Source organism: Sebastes umbrosus, chromosome 11, assembly GCF_015220745.1.
Source record: "Sebastes umbrosus isolate fSebUmb1 chromosome 11, fSebUmb1.pri, whole genome shotgun sequence".
Classification (NCBI taxonomy): domain Eukaryota; kingdom Metazoa; phylum Chordata; class Actinopteri; order Perciformes; family Sebastidae; genus Sebastes; species Sebastes umbrosus.
In genome coordinates this window covers 18,505,954-18,527,619 of record NC_051279.1, presented here as the reverse complement: position 1 = coordinate 18,527,619, position 21,666 = coordinate 18,505,954, and the positions used below count along the sequence as shown (strand labels likewise).

Below are 21,666 nucleotides of genomic sequence, written 5' to 3'. Positions count from 1 at the left end.
GTCAACGCCAAAGGGAGTTATTTTCCCCCACAGAAACATTGCTCTTGAACTGCATGAAACGCCTCGCTTGAAGTCCTGCCTTTTCTTCTGTAACATGGTGATGTCACGCCCTCAAACATAGCTAGTTAGAGCAGAGCTGGAGCGGAGTCCGAAGAGTTTGGTTCTGTTGACCAATCACAACAGCGTGGGCCAGTTGACCAATCAGAGCACATTGGACTCTTTCTCAAACAGAGCCTTTCGAACAGAGGGTGAAAAGAGGCGCTGCAGCACAGCCGGTATGAGAAAAATAAAGCGTTTTTTAAACATTAAAGCATGTAAACATGTTTTAGTAGAAACCTAAAATACAAGTATGCACCTGAATTTGAGCACAATAGATCTTCTTTAAGTTTTTGAAGGTAAACTATTGGTTGAATAAATAACACCTAAAGAGTTTTTTTTGTTTGTTCTCTCCTGACATACCACCGTTTTTCCTCCCAAAGATGGGGATATCAATTTGCATCATAGATACTTTTTTGTTATTTTTTTACTTTCATCAGAGTCTTAGGTGTCATCTAGAGTGATAAATTAGCCCTATTCATGCATGCTCAGTCATGACAGAGTAACAGCACCACGGACAGCGCATGCCCGTCTAGCTGTAGCTGTCCACTAAATCCTAGAAGAAGGTGTTCTACAAAATGAGCACGTAAATCTCTAAATCGACATAAGAACAGGATGATCCCTGTTCCTCTGTCTGAAATCATCTTCTAGATTGTTCCTAAGACTTTCTTTGAACAAGTTCTGTGGCTTTGTCTGTAAGGCACGCAGTCTGAATGTATAACTATTTCTATGTTGCATAGGAATGGAGACAATGAAACAGTACTCCTGTAACCAAACGCCACACACCAACCGCACACAGCTTGTATCTGGTGTCAGCGTGTGCCTAGGCGGACCCAGCTTGATTATCATTCCACCCCATGCTTAGTTGTATGAGTTCACCAAACTGTGAACATGTAATATTATCAGATCCACACTTGATGACTGGATGATGGGCATCCAGAGCAGTGATTGCCCACTGGATATGAAAATATTGACGTGATATGAAAATACCAGCACATCTTGACCCTCCCCCTCCCCCTCTCCTCCCCCCAGTTATTACAACTGTACATGACAAGGACAAAACATATTTTCAAAAGCTTACAGTTGATATTTTTCTGTTCTCAGCAAACCAAATGTGTTGTTTCAGTCTGACAAAAAGCTATTTAAACCACACCTCTGCTCACCCACTATGTGTGCTGTGGGCTGGATTGGGTGTCACTCACTCCGATCCTATTGTTTATTGTAACACCATCACTCTGGCTGTCCCAGGAATCCAAACTCACCTCACTGGTCACAAGTGAAGACGAGAGAGTCCTGCTCTGTCAAAGAAAGCTTCAAGGTTTCCACTCTGTTTCATTTGGACCAAGAAGACTGCTTCCCATAACTGTATCAGGAGAATAAAAGAGACTTCTCTAGATCAGTTTTTTCTAAACCACTTCTTAGGTAAGTCAACGTGACAGTGTGTTTTGGGGATTTTCTTTGATTAATTACTGTGTAGTTGCTGTATTTCATAATTATCAATAGTTAACTAATTTGTAAAACTGACATTTTTTAATTTCCTTTGGTGGAAATGTGCTTGGGGCTTGTCTATGCACAAATGTGAAGACATTTTCAAAATTTGTCAAACCATTTGGCTGAAAAGTGAGTTTTTCTTATCATACTAATTTATATATAGTCTTTGGGCAAATGGGATTACTGTTTTTACAATCGATTCCATTATATTTTAGGAAAAAAGTCCCATGAGCTCAAATACTATAGTATGATAAGAAAATGGCTGTATCTCAGAAACTACCAGGAGCATACTCAAGTATTTGGTATGTATGAACTCATAACAAATTGAATATCAAAGAAATGCACACATATGCAGTGTCAAAAAATCTGTTTAATTTGGAAAACATTTAATAAACACAATGTTAGCGTTTGTCCTACTTTTGTCAAAAATCCTTACTTTGACTATGAATAATACTAATACTAATACTATACTTGCCGAAAGTGTGTCTGTACCAATCTCAAGACTTTTGACCAATCAGAACAAATGTTGTGGCATTTTTCCTTATCATACTGAATATAGTCTTTTGGCAAAAAATAATGTAAAATAGAAGAGGCATCACTGGAGATCACAGTCAGATATTGTGATGAAGAGTTAAAACAGTTTAATTTTCATTCTAAGAAAAATGCATGTTTGCAGTTTTAGCTATGCTATAATGTATGTTAATATGCTATTTACTCATATGTAAACATAGGCTATCATTCATTTTATGAGTCAAGTTGGTTGTGTGACATTTAGGGACACACTAGTTGAATTGTAACAATTGGAATTGGAATTGGAAAACATATGATAAATTGCTGTGAATTAACACTTATGGTTAAAAAAACGAGACAAAACAACAACATTGATTAGCAGACAAGGTTTCAACACCGATTTGACTTAATTCTCTAAATTTTTCTGCTCTCATTCTCCCTCCCTAGTGTTTCATCCTGCCTTCACCCTCCTCTAGTCTGAGTCAGAGCTCCAGCAGCCAGATGGAGCCCGAGTCCTCCCTAAATCACGGCATCCCGCCTGATTTAAATGGCCATTATCACTTTGGTTATGGTGGAGCCATCAGATCTGAGTGAGTGTAAAAACATTCTGCATAGAAATTAAAAGTGTAAAATGTAGCCTGATTATAGATTGTTATTATGTCTTCACAGGCACATTACCGGTCAACAACGTTATAACAATACTGGCAGAAGGAAAAGTAAAGTTCGTCTCAACGACCAGCTGTGAGTGAACCATTTATCATGAATATTGTCATCATTAACACGAATGATAACATTCACTTTGTTTCTTTTCTCAGCATACCAAAACCAACTGATATAAATATGGCGTGAGTATAGTTTGAGATTGATAGACTGGTTTCATTTAAGGTTTCTTGTGTCTGCCTCAAACTTTGATGCACTTCATCTTTATTTAATTTCCTGTTGCCTCTAACAGGGAGAAAATGATAAAGATAGCAACTCCAAAACAGCATCCCTTTTCATCCCACATCTCCCAGTTTGCAATGTTCCCATCCTTCCGCTCTCCAGATGACCCTGAGACAGGAGTCAGAGCCGCCTCCCAACCTTTCCTCAACCACCTCATCCCAAACTGTGCGCCAGACGTCACTCTGCTGAGCAAAACTATAGGTAAGAGGGCAACATGTTGCGGTAAAAGGGGATACTAGAATAAATGTTTCTAAAGACGTTTAAGATGTCTTCATGTCCATGTGCAGGTAGTGCATACAGACATGAGGTCTTGGATACATCCATGAAAACCAGGAAGAAAGCTGTAACGTGGAGCGGCGAACACGGTTTCTTGGATGTGAGTAATGAAATATGGTTTATGGCTTCACATTTGGGGTTATCCAATACATTAAATCATAATTGATCTGATCATTTTCTAAATGTACCAATGTTCTTCCTTCTAGCATACAAAGCCATTGAAGGGAGAGAACCAGGTTTTCTACCCCATTCCTCCAAAGACAGTGCTGCCCAACGGTAAACTACGTGACTGGGATTTGTCGCTATCTGAGCGGACAAGCAACATGCTGAAAAATCTGGAGAGGTCACACTGGGTCACCTCATACCAAATGCACCACACAGGTAAAGAAACCTAAATGTATGTTAATATGTTAGGGACTGTACAGAAGGTATTGGGGGTGGGGAGAGGGCCTGAATGTTTTACTTCCTTTAGAGACAGGAATATTATTCTCCGCATATGGCAAAGCGCACTGTTATGAACTATGGTACACATGAAAGCTGTCCCTATTGGAAGGGCAGGCTGAAATTAAATATACTCCGTCACCTGCTCTCCCAAAAAAGTGTGACTACCATGCCTTCAGCCAAAAGAAAAATGACAATCCTCTCCTTTTTTTTCTGATGCCCTCTCCTCCCCAATCATTTTCATTCAGTCCCTTAGCAAGAAGCTGAAAAAGCATGTATAAGAACACAGAGTACATTTTGCTATTAGAAATGATGAAAGCCTGTGTGTTCAACCGCTTTGTGAAGTAATAATCTTATAGTAGGATATGCATGATTTTAACATCAATAATACTTTATATAAGTATTTGATATTTGATTTTTCAAAAGGATCGGGGCCAGCAAATCCTCTTCAGATGGATGACTTCAAGGAAAAAATGTGTGCCATTACTGGGATGAATTCACACACTGCACCACTGGTAAAGACCTTGAAAACATTGCACCTTTTTTACAGCAACATTCACAGTGTGCAACACTAATCCTATTGAATATTCCCTACAGAGAGAAAGGTCCTTTCCTGTGTTTGTTCCCTCTAAGCCCAGAGGAGGATGGAGAAGAAGACAGGGGAGCACCTGCAGCCCTGCTGCTGCTGAACTCACAAATCTATCTCCAGCTCCAAACCAAGGCACTGCTGCTATAAACCAGCATAGGCCACAAGAGATCACAGCTAAGTATAATGAGGCACCAGATCCAAACCAAAGGGGTCATCATAGTCAATCAAAGTACAGTTCTGGCTCCACAGAAGCACGGAGCGCTGAGCCGTCCCAGGAGGTCTTACACAAACAACAAACTGAGAGCTCTGCGTATGAGGGCAGGATGAGAGAAAACTGCAAATTCCAGCTTGATGGAAGTCCAATAGAAGTATCCGTGTCACAGAGCAGCCGGGAGGCTAACGCTGCCCGGAACGCAGGTAAAGAGCGACCCCTGGACCTGTGCAACTGCCCACTTTCCCAGGAAGAGATGGAGGTCAACAGGAAGAAAAGCTTGATTGAGCCGTGTGTGAAGGATGAACCAAGTAGCAAAAATGAGTATTTTAAAGATGAAAGAAATGTATCTAGCATTAGTCAGTCATCTATGGCCAAAGACCTGGCAGGTATTGAATCACATGTTAAGTTATCATCAAGGGCAGCTCCATGGCATGAGACGCTGCCTCACAGTATCTGTACACCCTGCATCCTGCCGAGGCCTCCTGTCCTGCCTGGCATTCGCCCAGAGGACAGAGTTGAGACTTTGGGTAGAGAAGGAGCAGCTCTCTGCCTCCTGGACCTGCAAAATTCTTTCAGTAAGACGAAGGCCCATCGTGATTTTAACAACTCCATCACACGTGCTGCTGTGAACCTGAGGGACAACGTAGTCACGGGGAAGAAACATGACTTCTATGGGATCAACTGTTACTACCTGCATGGATAACCTACTGTAATAGACATGAATTCTTACATCCTGGCAGCAATTAATAGTCGTGATGATTTGAATCTCAGAAGCAAGCGAATACCTAAAATGTAACTACTGAATACTTAAAGGACCAGTGTAGAATTTAGTGGTGTAGCTGTGAGGTTGCAATCTGCAAAAATGAAAACACAACGATTCTTGGTGATTATACACTACTGAAAACATAGTTATGGATATTATATTCCATTTCTAAAATCCCCCTAAATCCTACACACTGGACCTTTAATGTTGAGTTTATAGCATTGGAATATTTTACTTTGAAAATCATTTACAATGAGGCTGAAAAATGTCTTGTATATACTCATAATAAAATAGTTTGTGATTAATTTTTCCAGACTGTTTTTTTAACCTCAGTACTTAGTAAACAGCCAATTTGTAGAATAATATTAATTTACTCTTTGCTTCTAGGCATTTCATTTGCAATATTCATTAGAGCTCAGGATGTATTAGAAGAATGGTCTTATATAAGGCTCCCATAAGCCACAGTTGATTGTAAGGGTGAAATAAAAGGAACAGCCTTCAAAGCTCACTGTGGGTTCAGCACTGCCTGTACTGTCCACACAGAAGGAATATTCAGCGGCTGTAAATTCATAATGCTGCACAGATGAATACTTTGGTCTTTACTGGAACCTTTCTAATTTTACAGGAAGAAAACTTCTATGAAGATGATTTCCCCCCCCCCTCAATATGTCACACAGAGATCAGCACAGAACATTGTGCTGGCTGTGTTATGGAATCCACCTCTCTGCGTCGTAGGTGCTGCAGTAACCTTCTAGCTCGCCAGTGTGAAAAGGAAAAAATGCCTTTTCGCACGTAATCTTGTTGCAGTCAGGCTGACTCTCTGTGAAAGGTTTTTTTTTGTGTGACAGAGTCCTTGAGCAGCAAGCCTGCAGCCTTGTGTGATATAACAGCCTCTCATTCAGACGTTCAGAAAAGAAAAAAGATAATACAGCAAAATAGACCGGTACAATTTCTCTTCCTGAATATTGTGGCAAGCTGTGAGGCTATAACTAAAATAAGATTAATGGTGTTGTAATTGTTTTTGTTTGTTTCTTTTTTTGCTTACTATGCATGTGCAACACAACCTGCATTTATATATATATATAAAACATGCACTTGTGTTGCATTCAAGGTCACATATATTTTCAAACCTGCTTAGTCACTCACTATGCATATGCAAATATCTCTCATCTCAGAAGTTGTTTGCAAAAGCTATTTTTCATGCTACATATTTCTAATTATGCCATGAGCACGACTGAAAAGCTGTGATTCAACACTATGTCCAGCAGGTGGCAGCATATCATAGTTTTTGGCCCCCCATGCTCTGTCATTTATCATTCTGACTTCATTTCGTTTTTTCTGATGTTATCTTGTCCTTTTGGTGACTAATCATTTTTTTTTATATCTCATTCAGTTAGTAAAAAAAAGTAATTCCACTTAAAATGGAAATAATACATCTGCATTTAAACAATAACTAAAAGACCACAATTAAATGAGTCACCTTGCAAAGTGATGAGTTTGACATGTGTCCGCACTGTGTGCCCTTGCTTTGCTTATGGGAGTCCTCTTCATGACGTCACGGAAAAAGATGCTGTCAATGACACAAGCCCCGCCCCCTTCAATGGTGACGCCGAGCTCTGTCCTGCATTCTGATTGGAGCAGGCTGCAGTCAGTCACTCCTCCATACAGAGGTGGAGAAATTGATGCTCCTCAGCTTCATAGCTGAGCTGGACGGTGCATGTGTGTGCATGTCAGACTGGAAGAAGGCAGGCTGTCTGTTTGAGGCTGTATCTCTTCATCGGCTGTGTTGTCTAGATTGGGTTAACTAGATAAACCGACTGCTTCATCATCAACATCTCTGTCCCCATCACCTTGACTTCACAACTTTGTCAAGGTGAGTGCGTTTTTGTCTTGTTTTAAGTCAAATGCAGATGTGTTTTATTAGATAGTTTGATTCTTTCTTGGAAATCATATCAGTTGGATAAGAAAATTGCATTTAAAAGTTCATTACAGTGCCTGTTTTCTTGCTCTTTGTGGTAAACATTTCACAGCAGTTAAAGTGCTCACTTGTAAAAAAGCTTGTAAAAGTGAAACAAACCAAATGTAAATTTACTACCACGTTACTTTAAACAGTGGGATAAACTCTCCTGCTGGGTTTTCCAAGCAGTCGATCTTTTGCAATAACCCTGTTATGATCATAACACATGATTCATACAATAAACACCAATATATCCTTTTAGTCTCCATGGTAACTATAGCCCCCTTCCTCTTTTTCAAGTAAAGACAAGTTGAGGAGGATTTACTGTTCCCATATGAATCAATACACAGTATAACAGCAGCAAGCTATCAGTCACAAGCCAGAAGTATGAATAATGTGCCTGTATACAGTTATGAGTGGCTGTATCTCTCATGCTGAGTGGATGTAGGTGTGTGTGATAGGATCCATTTTCACATGTAATCAGGGCTTGAGCTCATCATCTCCTCCCTACACAGTGTTTGGAGCAAAAATATGGAGGATTTACAATATTTCTATATGGCAGACATAAGAGAATATGTAGGCTATGCCAGTTATCAGAGCTCTCCCAGATAATTACAATTCTGTGTGAATCCACCATAATAATAGTGATTCCCATGATGAATATGGGGTTTGTTCCAAAAGTTTCCAGTCAAATGTCTGTGTGCTAATCCTAAAACATTTGGTTGAGTCAAAGCTGTTTTTGTGTCTCACTTACAGAGCAGCTATAATTTCAGGATTTACACAGGGTTATCTCGGCTCCATTGGGTGTTGTGTCAACAGTGCAACAGAGGAGGCTTTTCAGAGGCTGTTTGTGTGTGTTGGAGCATGTGTGAGGCTCAATAGGGGCCATTGAGAGTTTTCTGTAAAAACGTTTGACATGAAATGAAGTAAAGTAGGTGGATAGCGCGCACATCCTGCCTCAGATTGGTTTACAGGTGAAGGGCGAAATCACAAACAGTGGGAAAGTCTCGCAGACTGGACTCTATGTTTTTGAAAATGCTCAACTGCTTCTCTTTTTCCACTGTCACGGCTGTGTTCACTCAGCTCCGAGGATTCTTTGTTGGCAAAATATGAAATTCTTGCAGCTCCTGAGGTTTTTTCATTCCTAACACACCCAAATCAGTAACTGCAGTCAAACACAGAGAGACGTTGAGGGAGAGGAATCAATAGAATCTGAGGAATGCAGCAGCAGGAAAATCAAAAAAACAACTTTGTCTGTGCAAGACATGTATTAAAAACAGCAGTGGGGCATTGCATTGCATGAGGTAGTTTCAGTTTTACCCTGGCATCGAGCTGCATCTTTGAATAAACATGCACACAACCAATAATCTATTCAATTAAACTAAACACAGTCTTACAAGTTATACAGGAACTGAAAGTTGCTCCACTAAACGACAAGTGAATAATGCAGGAAGTGGATAAATAGCATCTCATGCATGTGGCAGGTGTTGCCTCTTTTTGCGTAGGCAGTAGGCCTCCATAAATAATTCATGTGGTTTCACATGTAAGCAGGTGGATGCGCTTATAGTCAGTAGTGGAACTAAAGTCATGAACCACACCTTTTCTCACATTAAAGACATTTTTAGTTTGTTAGAAAATGACAAAATGTGTTTGTACTATATAGTAGCAAGGACAAAATAGATAGAATAACAACGTTAAAGTTTCACTTTTGTCTGTCTTATTGTTTTCTAGTCAGAGTGACTTGGACTGGATCTCATTAGTGACATGTTTTTTTAATGGCAGGTTGTCTTCAGCCTCCTCCGGGCATCAGAGAGGCTGAGGAAAGCTGGAAGGATGGTTTCAGAGCTCTCTTAGACGCTGCCAGATATCAGCATGCAATTTTAACGAAGGCAGCACTACACTAGATACTCTTAAAGTTAAAACTATAGCACACGCCTGATACAGCCTTGGTCACGCTCTTGGGTTGTGGGGCTGAATTATTCAAAATGTTCACCATCTTACAGGATTGCAGCACTGAGTCTGAAAATAATATTTATACTTATCTTTACTCATTATTACATTTGGACAAATGGTCAGTATTTTCTTGTTAATGTCATTTAAATTATGACTTCTTTTGAACTAATACCTATATACAGTAATAACAACTGTGATGTCTGTCTATATTTTAAATAATTCATTTTTGTAAGGATTTCGTATGAAAAACTATTATATGATATATCCATTTTCAAAATGATGTATGTTCCTGATCCTTATCAGTCTGCACAAGGTCAGCCAAATTCCACCCCTGATTGTTTTCACAACAGTAGCAGTATCATATTTCATTGAGAGAGACGGAAATTTTCATCCTAACTGATTAAAAACCAGAGCTGTGTGAGACTTAAACATTTAGATTTAATGTCGTGCAACAAAAAGCACATGTATTTAGGATTTGGATTCTAGAAACTGTGTACATTTCATGTGTTTGTGATGGATAGTTTTCAGTGCTGCTTTTCTGTTTTTTTTTCTAGCTTTTTTAGCCATGCTAGAGGCATGGCTCTTGGGATGGCAATGTCTGTCGGTCAGTCGGTCCACCACTTTGATCCAGATATCTCAACAGCTATTGGGAGGATTGCCATCAACCTCACCTGTACTTTGTGTTTAGTGCTAATTAGTAGATGTTAGCATGCTAACAATCTAAACTAAAATGGTGAACCTGGTAAATGCAACCTGCCATGCAACATCAGCATGTTAACATTGTCACTGTGAGCATGTTAACATGCTCATTTAAGCAGCTTGTAGCTCACCACTGTGCCTAAGTACAGCTTCACAGAGCTTTAGTCTTGTTGGTCTACAGTGACAACTTTATTGATTTCATTGCATCTGCATTAATAAAAAGAACAAAAAACATTCTAAAATGATTAGCTTCAGTCATAATGTTGATCCAGTGTGTTTTTATTCCTCCACGTTGGTGGAATTTAAGGCTACTACTCTGAGAAAAAGTTTTACCACATTGGTCACACCTATAAGGTTTCTCTCCAGTGTGAATGCAATGGTGGGATTTAAGTTGACCAGACCGTGAAAAAGTTTTACCACATTGGTCGCACCAGTACGGTTTCAATCCTTTGTGAATGCGTTGGTGGGTTTTAAGGGAACTACCATCAGTAAAAGATTTACCACACTGGTCACACCAGTACGGTTTCTCTCCACTGTGAATGCGTTGGTGGTCTTTAAGGGTACTAGCCCGAGAAAACGTTTTCCCACATTCATGCATAATGTTTTCGGGGCTGTCGGTTCGTCCGTCCATTCGCGTGATATCTCAGGAACAGCTTGAGCAAATTGCTTCAAATTTGGCACAACCGTCCGCTTGGACTCAAGGATAAACTGGTTAGATTTTGGTGATCAAATGTCAATGAGTTTTTGGCCATAACCCAAGAATTCATATGCAAATGTGACAATTTCACACAAATGTCTAACAGGATAAAATCATGAAGTGATGACATTTTGGACAGACATGGATGTTAACTGCAACTTGACTGGTTGGCGGAGGCATACAACCGCGAGGCGGTAATTCTAGTTTTTAATAACGACTCAGTCAGTTAAATCAAACCAGAAATAAATGGTGTTGATTCTCTTGTTAGGATCTTAAAGTGAAAATGTCATGTGGGATTATACATTTCTCTTACTTTGCAGTAAATTAGGTCAATGTAACTCAAATAGAAAAGGCAGACCACATTCAAAGACCTGTGGGTGAGATGTCACACCCAAATTTTCAAAAACACACGTTGCAAATATCGTCCTCAAAAACCCAACTGCAGTCAAACCACAAAAACACAAGCTTGTCAGCTACAGTTTGAGTCAGTTTCTGGTGCTGTGACAGTCCATCTTTTATGATATACTACAGCAAAGAGGGAGTTTTGCTGTGGGCTCATCCGTACTGCAGTCCAGAGTGCAGAAATGAAGTAAATCTCTCAAGATGCAGTAACTTTTCTCAGTCGGACAGTTTATCTCTGTCTGTCCATAAATGGAAGGTAATGGAAGACGATGTCATGTCTAAATATATCTGCTCTTGAAGGACTTAGAGATTGCTTGTGGCAGTGCAGATGTTCTTTCCAGTTTTTGTGATACCTTCTTTTTAGGCCTATTTTTTTCTCCATTGTGATGAGACAGGATCAGCAGGACCACCTCAATGTCATCATCCTCTATTCTGGGTCAACACCTCTGATATAATATGAGAATAGAGGTAGAGATGCTGCTGTTGCATCCTAATCAGAGCAGAGGTTGAGTGGGAAGCACTGTAATCTCTAATTTGGGAAAGCAACAGCTGGATCGTGCTGACACGCAAGTTGCTGCATGCGGCACATCGAGAAGAGCACTTTTGCACATTTATGTTTTTTTTTCCCCACTCTTTTGTCAGATTGTTGAGCTAAGCTGTGACTATACACTACGCTCTAATGAGCCGGTGTTGAGTTATGAGTCTGTCAGGCTCCCCCACACTGTGAATATAACAAAGGCGAGGACCTCTGCTCTGCCACACTCAGAGCAGACAAGAGAAAGAAATAGAGATAGAGAGAGGGGGAGGACGGGGGTGTGTGAGGGGCGGGAGCGCGTTGAGGATGTGGTTGATTAACGGATGCGTTTGTGAGAGTGTGTGATACAAAGCTTGTCATAGTCAGAGAGTAGTAGACATGAATGAAAAGACGTCGTAGGGACTCTCTCTCTCCCTCTCTCTCTCGTTATTACAACCATAAATCTGCAAGCATTTTCTCTGAATATGATGAGAAGCAAAGGCTTCAAACTCCATTTCATCCCCCTAGAAATATGAGATTGCAGATAGGGAAGACAGACGTGCACGCGTGAGCCTGTTTTTTGGAGTGGCTCCTGCTGGCCTTGGCAACCTTTCACCACGATTGCCTTAAGCAGATCAGGGGCATGCATTGCCATCTGTATTTCACTTTCAGAGAGGGTGTGGCCATACACGCAGACGTGGGCTGGCAAACGTCACCCCGCTTGGTCGGTCATGTACTAATGAATAATAGATCTCGTGTTGGGATGAAGCCAGTTTTGTCTCCGTGTCAGTTCTCTGGGCTAATGACTTGCTGGGTGCTGACCTGTGATATTGATGGATGAATATGTTTTGAAAGAAAGAAATACTTCTAGACTCTGTGGTGCCCTGATTCTGCAGATTGTTTTGTCGTAGTCCCAGTTACACTGCTCAGGTCTTTTTGGGGAAGGATACAGGGAAGAAGTATTGGCTGGAGACGGCAATTAATTACTTTCACAGGGGAAAAAGACAAGAGACTTTCAGGACTGTTTCTGTGCAGTTACCCATCTTCTACTCACCATGATAACTCTTCAGACTTGGATAGGAAGCTGGTTCAAACAGCAGTGTGACTTCTGCTCTCCGACTGATTGCAGCCTGCTGAAGGGCCTCAGTTTTGAATGACACTACAATGCATTCAGATTTGAATCGCCCATCTTCCTCTCTTATGTGGTCCCCAATCAGAGCCCAGCTCCTGTTGTTGATGGTGTTATCATTTCATGAAGTTTGCATACTGAAAAGTATGAGTCACCATTGATGCGAGAGTGAAGAGAGTGCTCAATCATCAGTAGAAGAAATTAGATTTACATTTACATATTAATTCAGTGAAGTACACTGTGCATAATAATTCATTTTTCAAGTGCTCTAGCTGATTTTGTGAAAAATGTATACGTGCAGTTGAATGCTTATAAGTTTGAAATGCGACGATTCTCGAGTCTTACTGACTCTGAAGAAAGCAAATACGGGTATTTCCCAAAATGTTGAACTCTTACCGTACTTTCAATATTACACTAAATCTTCTGCATTTTATGACGGTGATTTTCTTTACCCCTCAGAGACATTACATCAATGTGTCGCTGTGGTCAAAGTAAAAAAAAATCTGGAGTAATCAGAAGCAGGTTTAAATCACAGCACTCTCTGTGTCACAAATTATTTTATTGAGGTCAAAGTAGTGGCCACTAGCCAGAGAATATTGTTTTCTGCTGATTTCTGATCTCGCCCTTTCCTTTGCTCATATTATGTCAGGGTTTCTCTTCCCCTTCCAAGAAAGAGTTGTTCTGCATTTCACATAATGAAATAACAAAGACTAAGTGGTGTCATCCCAGCAGGGTAATGCACAGATGTAATAACATTACTGATATTAAAGTGGTAACTTTTAGATGCAGCAAATGAGAGGCCAGTGTGTCTCCTTTGGTGGGTAGCAGCTATCAGAAAACGTCCTTAATGACTATGCTGTTTCCAAAGTAAACAGGAAGAATGATCTGTGTGCTCATGACAAACCAGCTTCTGATGAGTTTATCCTGCAGAGGAAGATTAAAGGCAGTTAAAATTAAGCAAGGGGTTCAGTTCTGATTTGGGTTTATCCAGATGGATGGATGGCAGGATTAGAGGGAAGGTAAATAACTCACCTCATCAGAGTCACCAGAGTTTGCTCTGTCGCTAAAGAGCTTTGTATTGAGAGGAATGATCTGTCAAAGAACGGCTGGTGGAACTGCGGAGATAAGGTGGTTACCACACCGTGTTAGGCGTTTGGTGAATGCAGATGCCATTTGTTTTGTCAAGTTTATGCTGATTGTTCCAGAGCCGAACAGACCAGAGAAGCTTTGAGCGGTTTTTAACTTTTGTAGCAATTTTAAATCAACATTGATTTTCTTCTTTTTCATCAAACCAGCTGTCACACATCACATGAAATTAAATTTGATTTTGTTCAAGCTGAAAAGCCAATCTTTTAATCTAACGAAATAAAAGCATTTTTTAAAGTCTTTCCCGTGGCTTTGTTTGCTCTATACATAAACATTGGTTACTTTATAAACATAGGCCTCATAATGTTTATGTGGAGCTACCGCTTTTCATGGCTTGGGATTGGAATATAAATCAACTCTCGCAGCTGAGTTTTGCATATGAAATGTGATTTAAAAGATTATATAAACCTTTATGTATTTAAAGGTTATCTAAATATCATCTTATCGGCTTGGTAAAAGTCAATAGTCTATCTATATTACCATGCCTACCTCTAGAGTAGCTTTAGGCACACTTTCTCTCTCTTGACATTACTGAAGTGAACTCTATTGTGTCTCTCCTAAAATGAGTTTCTCTACCTTCACTTCATATTTCAGAGCAGTGTGTTTTAGAGTCTGTTCCAACCCGACTTCTTTGATATACTGCGGTGAATCGGCATGTCCTGTCATTTTTGCAAACATGACCCCAATTTCCTAAAGAAAGCTGTACAATGGGGGGGATCCAACCATGAGACGTTTATTCTGGTGAGTCAGATCCTAATGATGCCTGAAAGCCTGTTAGGCTCGTCAGCCGTTTGGCAGACTGACTGTGGAGACGGTGGAAGGACAGAGGAACATCTGCAACATGAACTGCAGAATGTAATAGAGGGCTTTCAGCTTCTGTCAATCTAGTTAGTGCAGCTTAAAAGGACATTAAGCCATCTATAACTTCAACTGAGATCCATTGCTGACCAAGAATTTGTTGACAATAGTCTGGAATGCCTTAAAGCAACATAACCATGCTTATAAGTTTTGAAAGGCAGAAATCTCAGCTTGACATGTTTTGTCAAGCGCCTGCAGACATTTATAGTTATTTTCTGCAACTGGACAATATGAGTTTTACTCATTATATATTGTAATTACATACAATTATTTACATTTATTGTGATAGGAAAATGCCTGCCGTTGAGCATCCTGAAAGGTTACTGGTGAGTCCACCCGGACACCTTTGCGCATGTACAGCTGAAACGATCAGTCGATTGACAGGAAATTCATTGGCATCAATTTTGACAACAGTTTAAGTAATGTTAGGTATTTGACAGGTACTTTTCTCTATTTTCTGACATTTTATAGACCAAAAATTGTAATCGTTGGTTGCAGTTGCATGTCATCCTCCATTTCTCTCCAAGCAGACAGGGAATGAGGCTAGTTCTGGACAAAAATGTGTGTCAAATGTTGACCTTTGACCACCAAAATATAATCAGTTTATCCTTGCATCCAAGTTTTGACGTTTGTGCCAAATTTGAAGAAATTCGCTCAAGGTGTTCCTGAGATAACACAAGAATGGGACGGACGTGAAGTCACAGTGATCTTGATCTTGACCTTTGACCACCAAAATCTAATCAGTTCATCCTTGAGACCAAGTGGACTGACAGACGGACAGACGTTCAGACGGACGTACAGATGGACAGACAAACATGTCGCCTGCGTGGAGGATTAACAAAACTAGTCTACAGTCATACTCTGTGAGGCTGTACTGACAAGCACAGTGGTGGCTTTAAGCTTAATGCTGACATTATGGCAACATGCTCACAATGACAATGCTAACATGCTGATGTAGTGCGTTTAAAATGTTTACCATGGTCAGCATCTTAGTATGTTAAACTAGCACTTAACAGAAAATGCAGTTTGATGCTGCTGGGAATGTCATTAGTTTTGAGGGTATTTGGTTGTAAACCAAAGTATTGGACAATTAAAAAGGTTGACCTGCTGGCGGCGCTAAATTAAAAGTTAGGGGATCACCAAATTGATTACAATTCATCCTGAGTGAAACATGATTGTCTGTATCCACTTTCATGGCATCTATCCAAGAGTTGCCAGGATATTACGCTTATAACCACAAATGTCAACCTCATGGCGGGGCTGAGGAAAAGTCCGGTGATCACCAAAGTCATCGTGATTCATCCTCTGTGAACTGCAAGCTTAAAGGACTCTTTGTTGCCCTGATCTCCTCCTGTTGTTGTATCAGAGTATTATTCAGCCCATTCTACTATACTGCACCTCCTTCTTCAAAATGTTATCCGTCACTAGCCGGGTCAAACTCATGCGCATAACTAACTCCGCTGCCAGGATAATTGGTCTTCTCACACCCAACCTCGCAGAGCTAAACAATGAGGCCATTGCACGCGTTGCATCCTCAATAGAACAAGACATCACACACCCACTCAACCACCACCTCACCCTACAAAAGGCCTCGTTGAGCAGACCTCAGTGTGTACTGATGTATTTTTCATATTGTTACTGTTGTTGTACTTATTCTATGTATACTGTCTCGTGTGTAGTGCTGTGGAGATGAATTTCCCCCTGGGGACTATAAAGTTTAACGTCTAAGTCTAAAGTCTAAAGTCTAAAACCATAAATGTTTATATGAAATGTCGTGATCCAATGGTTGTTAAGATATTTCAGTCTGGAGCAAGCGACCAAGAGACCGACACTGGCATCCCCAGAGCCTTAAAAATGAATATTTGCTATGATACTTTGACACTACTTCCCCAGAGAAGTTGAAACTTTTTGGGTGCATCCTTTTTGCTTTTTTCGGAGGGGTCAGTCGGAGGCTCTCCAATAAGATGCTGATTCTGTTAAGTGAGAAAAGCACGACAGCCAGAGTTTGAAGCTCCTGCTAGTTACACATCTGTCTCCTCCAAGTGTCACGCTGGTTTCTCATTATGTCACAGGTTCCACTCACCCACACTTTACTGGAATATTCAAGAGAGGTCTGTCACCTCTCCACGTAGCTCGTTTAGCCTTTTGTGTAAGAGACACTTTGAAAAGAACATCTGCGTGTATATCTGTTTCTTTAACAAATAGATTGCAGGGTGAAGCATGTACTGTGAACTTGCCAATAATGATTTTCATGAGGGCTTATATATTATACTACAAATAGACTGAACTTCATGTAGCTTGTCACTCAGAGAAATTACAGCTTTACTGTAATACACAGGGAGTCTGAAGAGATGTAGAATGAGGCCATTGATATTTCTCTGTATTTTCTGTAACTTTACCCAGCGTTGATCATCTCTCCATTTGTATTATGACAAAAATGTGCATCTGAAGATATCATGGGCACAGTGAAATGTCTGAATGGTTAATGAAAAGTTACATCTTACTAACAATACAATATTTGCTGATGTCACACAGTCTGCCATAATAAGATTCAGGGACCTTCAATCAATATGAAACGATATCATATACCCATTTAACACAATCAGATTCATATATATCAACTTGCAATAAGCAACTAAAATATGATTTGACAATTTTATTGAGCTCTTCCAGACATTGAAATGAAAAAACACAATCTATTTGTTTTAACAGAAAGAATGAATATGATAAGTTTGAATTTCAAAATAAAGGAGTGTTTTAAAGATGACGCTATGTATGGATATTTTCACGCATAATATTGGATCGTTGATCATTGAATTGACGTATCGATGCAGATCAGTGTATTGAAAATGATTTAGTTGTTGTCCAGTAAAACCTGGTATACCAATTTACTCAATGTAATGAATATGAATGTGACTTTTTCCTATATGTCATTTCATGGTATGGATTTTGTGCATACTGCCTGGTAGATATAGATTTAATGGGATACATGAATCACAATCATTCTTTGTAAAGGTCAGTACCATCTTTATTACAAAAAGACTCCTTTATTCAGATACAACAGTCAGCAGTGCAGCATAAGACCGATAAGATCTATAGATTTTATTGCTTTTTTGATTTTATCATCACCAGACCTTGCATTTCTTTGCACATATTTGTGTTCATGTATATGTCCATGTGTCTTTTTGTGTTCATGCATTCATACATGAAAGGGAGGCCGTCTTGTTGACAGTAGAACTTTCCTCGTGTTTATCTTTTGTCCTCAGTAGCTGTCAGTGTTCATGTGATCCCCTCTGTTTTCTTTGGCCACTGGACAAACTCAGCACTCGCTGCCAGTCAGCGTCCCTCTTTTCACCAAGCTGTGGTCTCAGGCATGACTGTTCTGCTCATTAGCATGAGCCACAACCACTTATGTGAGACTACTTCCACTGTCTTCATGTTTACTACTAGCCTGTTTTTATGCCTCCTCGCCGGCGACAGCCTGTCCGGAAGCATTATGCTTTTCCTCTTAGCAATGCCTTGAGGGAATGTATTTAAATTTGGCACAAACGTCCCCTTGGACTCAATGAACTTAGAATTTGATGGTCAAAGGTCAAAGGTCAAGATCTGACCTCATAAAACACATTTTTGGCCACAACTCAAGAATTCATATATGCTAACATGGACAGACAGACATGGATGTAAACTGCAACTTGACTGGTTGGCGGAGGCATAGGCTACAACCATGAGGTGGTAATTCTAGTTTCTCATATTCTCATAACTGTTTCCTTGTGTTTTTCTCAGTCTGTAAACGACAGGAACAACTGTCAAATGAAGTAAATATCCTTACTAACAGTAACCCCAGCTCCTGCAGCACTGCTCCTATCTAATCTAATACAGTTTTATTGCAATCACTTACTGCATTTCTTCATTGCCATCAAAGAGCGTGTGCTCTTCAGTGAGAAAGGGTAATTACTGGAGCGGTGACGTCTAATACCGCCGTCGCCTTGATGAAAGCCTGAGAAGTGGTGTTGTTATGTCAGATGAAAGGGTGCCCTGAAGGGTGACCGTGTGACAGACCTGCGCTATGGCTGGTGTGATCACTGGAAAGTGGATGAATAAATCATAGGAGATGGAGAGGAAGCATTGGATGGATGGATGGATGGATGGATAGTGTAATGGAAATAAATAGATAGGTAGATAGATGTCCTGTCCTGGTTTGGTTGAGCTGACAAAATGCACAAGATGTGCTGTTCTGCGGTTGGGGGCCTCTTTTTGTGTGTCCTGCCACTTTGATCCATTGTTGTGGCTGCATTTTGGGTGATGAGCTCTGTCAGTGTAAACCACAGCCTATGGTCCACAGACAGAGCAGTGGTGGTGAACAGTATATGCTTGGTCGATGGACAGAGGTTTCACATGACTACGGTTTTGTTCTGTCCAACACGAGAGGCTGTGGTCATTATGCAGCACAAAGCTTGTGGATGCAGAGCAGGTAATGTGATTAACCTTGCTGCTGCTTCAAAGTGGTTGTCAACATGTGGCGTGGCTGATTCAGTGCGAGCCGGCGGGAGACACCGTTTGTATGATCATCTGGTTGACAATCTGGAATATTTGAGAATGTATATTCTTATTTAGCCCTAACCAAAACTATGAAAAAAAACACTAAAGAAATAAATGTGTGACCTAAATATAATCATGGCATTGTCTCTTAGACAGAATCTCACAGATGGTCTTTTAACGCAGCGATAATCTCAGACCTAATGGTCCACAAACACAATACTTCTGTGCTGTCAGTGAAGCTAAACTGATGACCTACTGCTTGTTACCACGTGGACCAACACGATTTACACCTCAGCCTGCTTGTTTATCAGCTTTCCTTACTGTGACAAACTGCCACTCACAGTGCATTAGCGAAATGTGGCTGTATGTGCTGACGTGGTAGACCGGCACATAATGTTAATTAGTCTGTGTGAAGTGTGGCAGTTGACTGAGGGTTGCCATTTCCTAAAGAGGCCCAGTTGTTTTCACACTCTGTTGAAGTGACAATATTACATCTCACTGCATCTTTATATGGGACTTTCCCTTTTATTCCCCCGTCACTGAGCTGTGATTGAGATCCAATACTGAAATACTGAACCATGGGTTGAAATCCCACCTAAGAAAGAGCTGATACTTAGTAGAATAATATTTATCTGGGTTGGAAAGTACTTTTATTCAAGCACTGTTAGTACAACTTTGAGGAGATTGTGCTTTACTGAGTATATTCAGTATTACTGAATGCTATTTCATACTTCTACTCCACTACATTTCACAGGGAAATGCTGTATTTTTACTCCACTACGTTTATCTGACGGCTGTACTTTGCAGATTAAGCTTTTAGATAATCTTCTGATCTGAACCGTGTGTTATAGTTAAAATCAGCTGCTTACACATTATTGTCTCAATAACAATATAATGCAGTATAGAAAATTATGCAGCTGAATCTGTCTCTTTTTTTTATTTAATCGAATTATTGTTTAGTCAGAATAGTGGGGAAAAAAGTCCATTACAGTTTCCCAGAACATCTTACTTGTTTATCCCAACCAACAGTCAAGTACATTTTGCTGTTCTGTAGTTTTCCTTAAGTAAACACCTGAAGGAAATTAACATGTATTGCAGTACTTTTACATTGTGGTATTGCGGTATTTTTATGCACGTACTTCTAGTGGGTGTTTTAGATTCATATGATCCTTAAATGCTGACAATCCATCTCTCTCTCTTTAAGGGTAGGATATGAATAATTCAAACCTGCGGTCTCATCTCTTTGCAGACCAATTTATGTCTTCCAGTCTCGTCTTTCAATTCCGTTTGCTTATGTTGAGAACTCCTCTGTGCAGCTTTTCTCATTACATCCCATATTCTGTTACGTGAAAATGGAAAAACTAATTGCTCTAAATATCCTAATGCATTTTTCAGTGAGACAGAGCTAAAAGGCTTTTAAAGGGCTCGCCTCTTAAAGCCATCTTTCTCTCCCCACCCTCTCTCCTCCTGACCCCACCTCCACCCCGTCTGCTCTTAGTGGAGGAATGTTCCTGGTACTCCAGCAGTAGCCTGCACCGGCCAGTCTGCAGCGAGATGGGCTCAGAAGAGCGCAGTTCAGCCATGTCGCAGAAGATATCCTCCGTGTCACGCAGCAACAGCAGCTCTTCGTCCAAACTGGACAGCCGACAGGTAACACACAACAGCGATGACACTTGAAAAGTTTGAACTCTTAAAGCTGCAGTCGGTAGAAATGGAGCAAATATGATTTTAAAAAGTTATTTTTAGAAAAAACGGTGGTCCTAATGGCATCTGCAAGATTTCACAGACTGGAGGAAAACAACCAGTCAGAGCTGATCGGGAGTCTGCCGTCCAGCTTCCGTCTGAGTTAATCACTTGCGAACTCCGATCAAACGGTCAAACTAGGCAGCGCTGATCAAATATGAATCAATGTTCTGTTACTGTAATGCTTATTTCTTGACTCAAATGTTTTCAGAAACATCTTGTAGTCTACTGTTTGTCTATAAAATGAAAAAGTTTGTGACCTGGCAGCCATGATGAGTTCTCTTGAGGAAATACCAAGCACCGCCCACCAGCCGGAGCACAGCCAATAGGAACGCTCTCTCTCTGAGATGACCTGTGATTGGCCAAAGTCTCCCGTCATGGGCTAGATTTTTTAAAGCCTGAAAACAGAGCCATGAGGAGGTGCAGAAGTCTAGTTTTCTCTCAGAACACTTGAATTACAATATGCTAAAAGGTTATTATAGATTTTTTCATTTCCAATGATGCCAAAAAAGTGTTGCCTACTGAAGCTTTAACTTCTCCAAATCATTTTTTTTCTGACTGTACAGTTTGTGCATTGCAAAAAAAAAGGCAACTGCCAGTCCTTAGGGATCTCTGTGTCATGGGAGGAGAATGACCTGACAGTAAATGCCTTAACCACACATACTTGTGCTAATAGGCCTTGCAGTTTTCTCAGATGTTATCGCAAG

At 40.3% G+C, this 21,666-nt stretch overlaps 2 protein-coding genes across 4 annotated transcripts in view; both read left to right on the top strand.

The window, feature by feature from the left end:
• Nucleotides 1-1,274: 1,274 nt before the first annotated feature.
• On the top strand, nt 1,275-6,636 carry LOC119497236 (uncharacterized protein C7orf31). The gene is made up of 9 exons (XM_037785197.1): nt 1,275-1,518; nt 2,545-2,687; nt 2,767-2,838; nt 2,913-2,942; nt 3,050-3,240; nt 3,327-3,415; nt 3,522-3,696; nt 4,183-4,271; nt 4,354-6,636. Exons 2-9 carry the CDS (start codon nt 2,599-2,601, stop codon nt 5,260-5,262), a joined length of 1,644 nt encoding a protein of 547 aa, XP_037641125.1. The 5' UTR covers nt 1,275-1,518; nt 2,545-2,598; the 3' UTR covers nt 5,263-6,636.
• A 348-nt stretch (nt 6,637-6,984) lies between these two features.
• The window catches only part of osbpl3b (oxysterol binding protein-like 3b), a 34,704-nt gene continuing 20,022 nt past the window's right edge, over nt 6,985-21,666 (top strand). The window contains exons 1-2 of one of the 3 annotated variants that reach the window (XM_037785461.1): nt 6,985-7,195; nt 20,715-20,866. In XM_037785461.1, the coding sequence (XP_037641389.1) occupies nt 20,771-20,866 (96 nt within the window). In that variant the 5' untranslated portion in view covers nt 6,985-7,195; nt 20,715-20,770. The remainder of the gene's footprint in view (nt 7,196-20,714; nt 20,867-21,666) is intronic. The other 2 variants (XM_037785462.1, XM_037785464.1) reach the window with 2 other exon arrangements.

Coding starts and splice junctions, on each gene's coding strand:
- LOC119497236 (XM_037785197.1), top strand. CDS start 2,599: ATGGAGCCCGAGTCCTCCCTAAATCACGGCATCCCGCCTGATTTAAAT. Junction 3,697..4,182: donor ATACCAAATGCACCACACAG/GTAAAGAAACCT, acceptor ATTTTTCAAAAG/GATCGGGGCCAGCAAATCCT. Junction 4,272..4,353: donor ATTCACACACTGCACCACTG/GTAAAGACCTTG, acceptor TATTCCCTACAG/AGAGAAAGGTCCTTTCCTGT.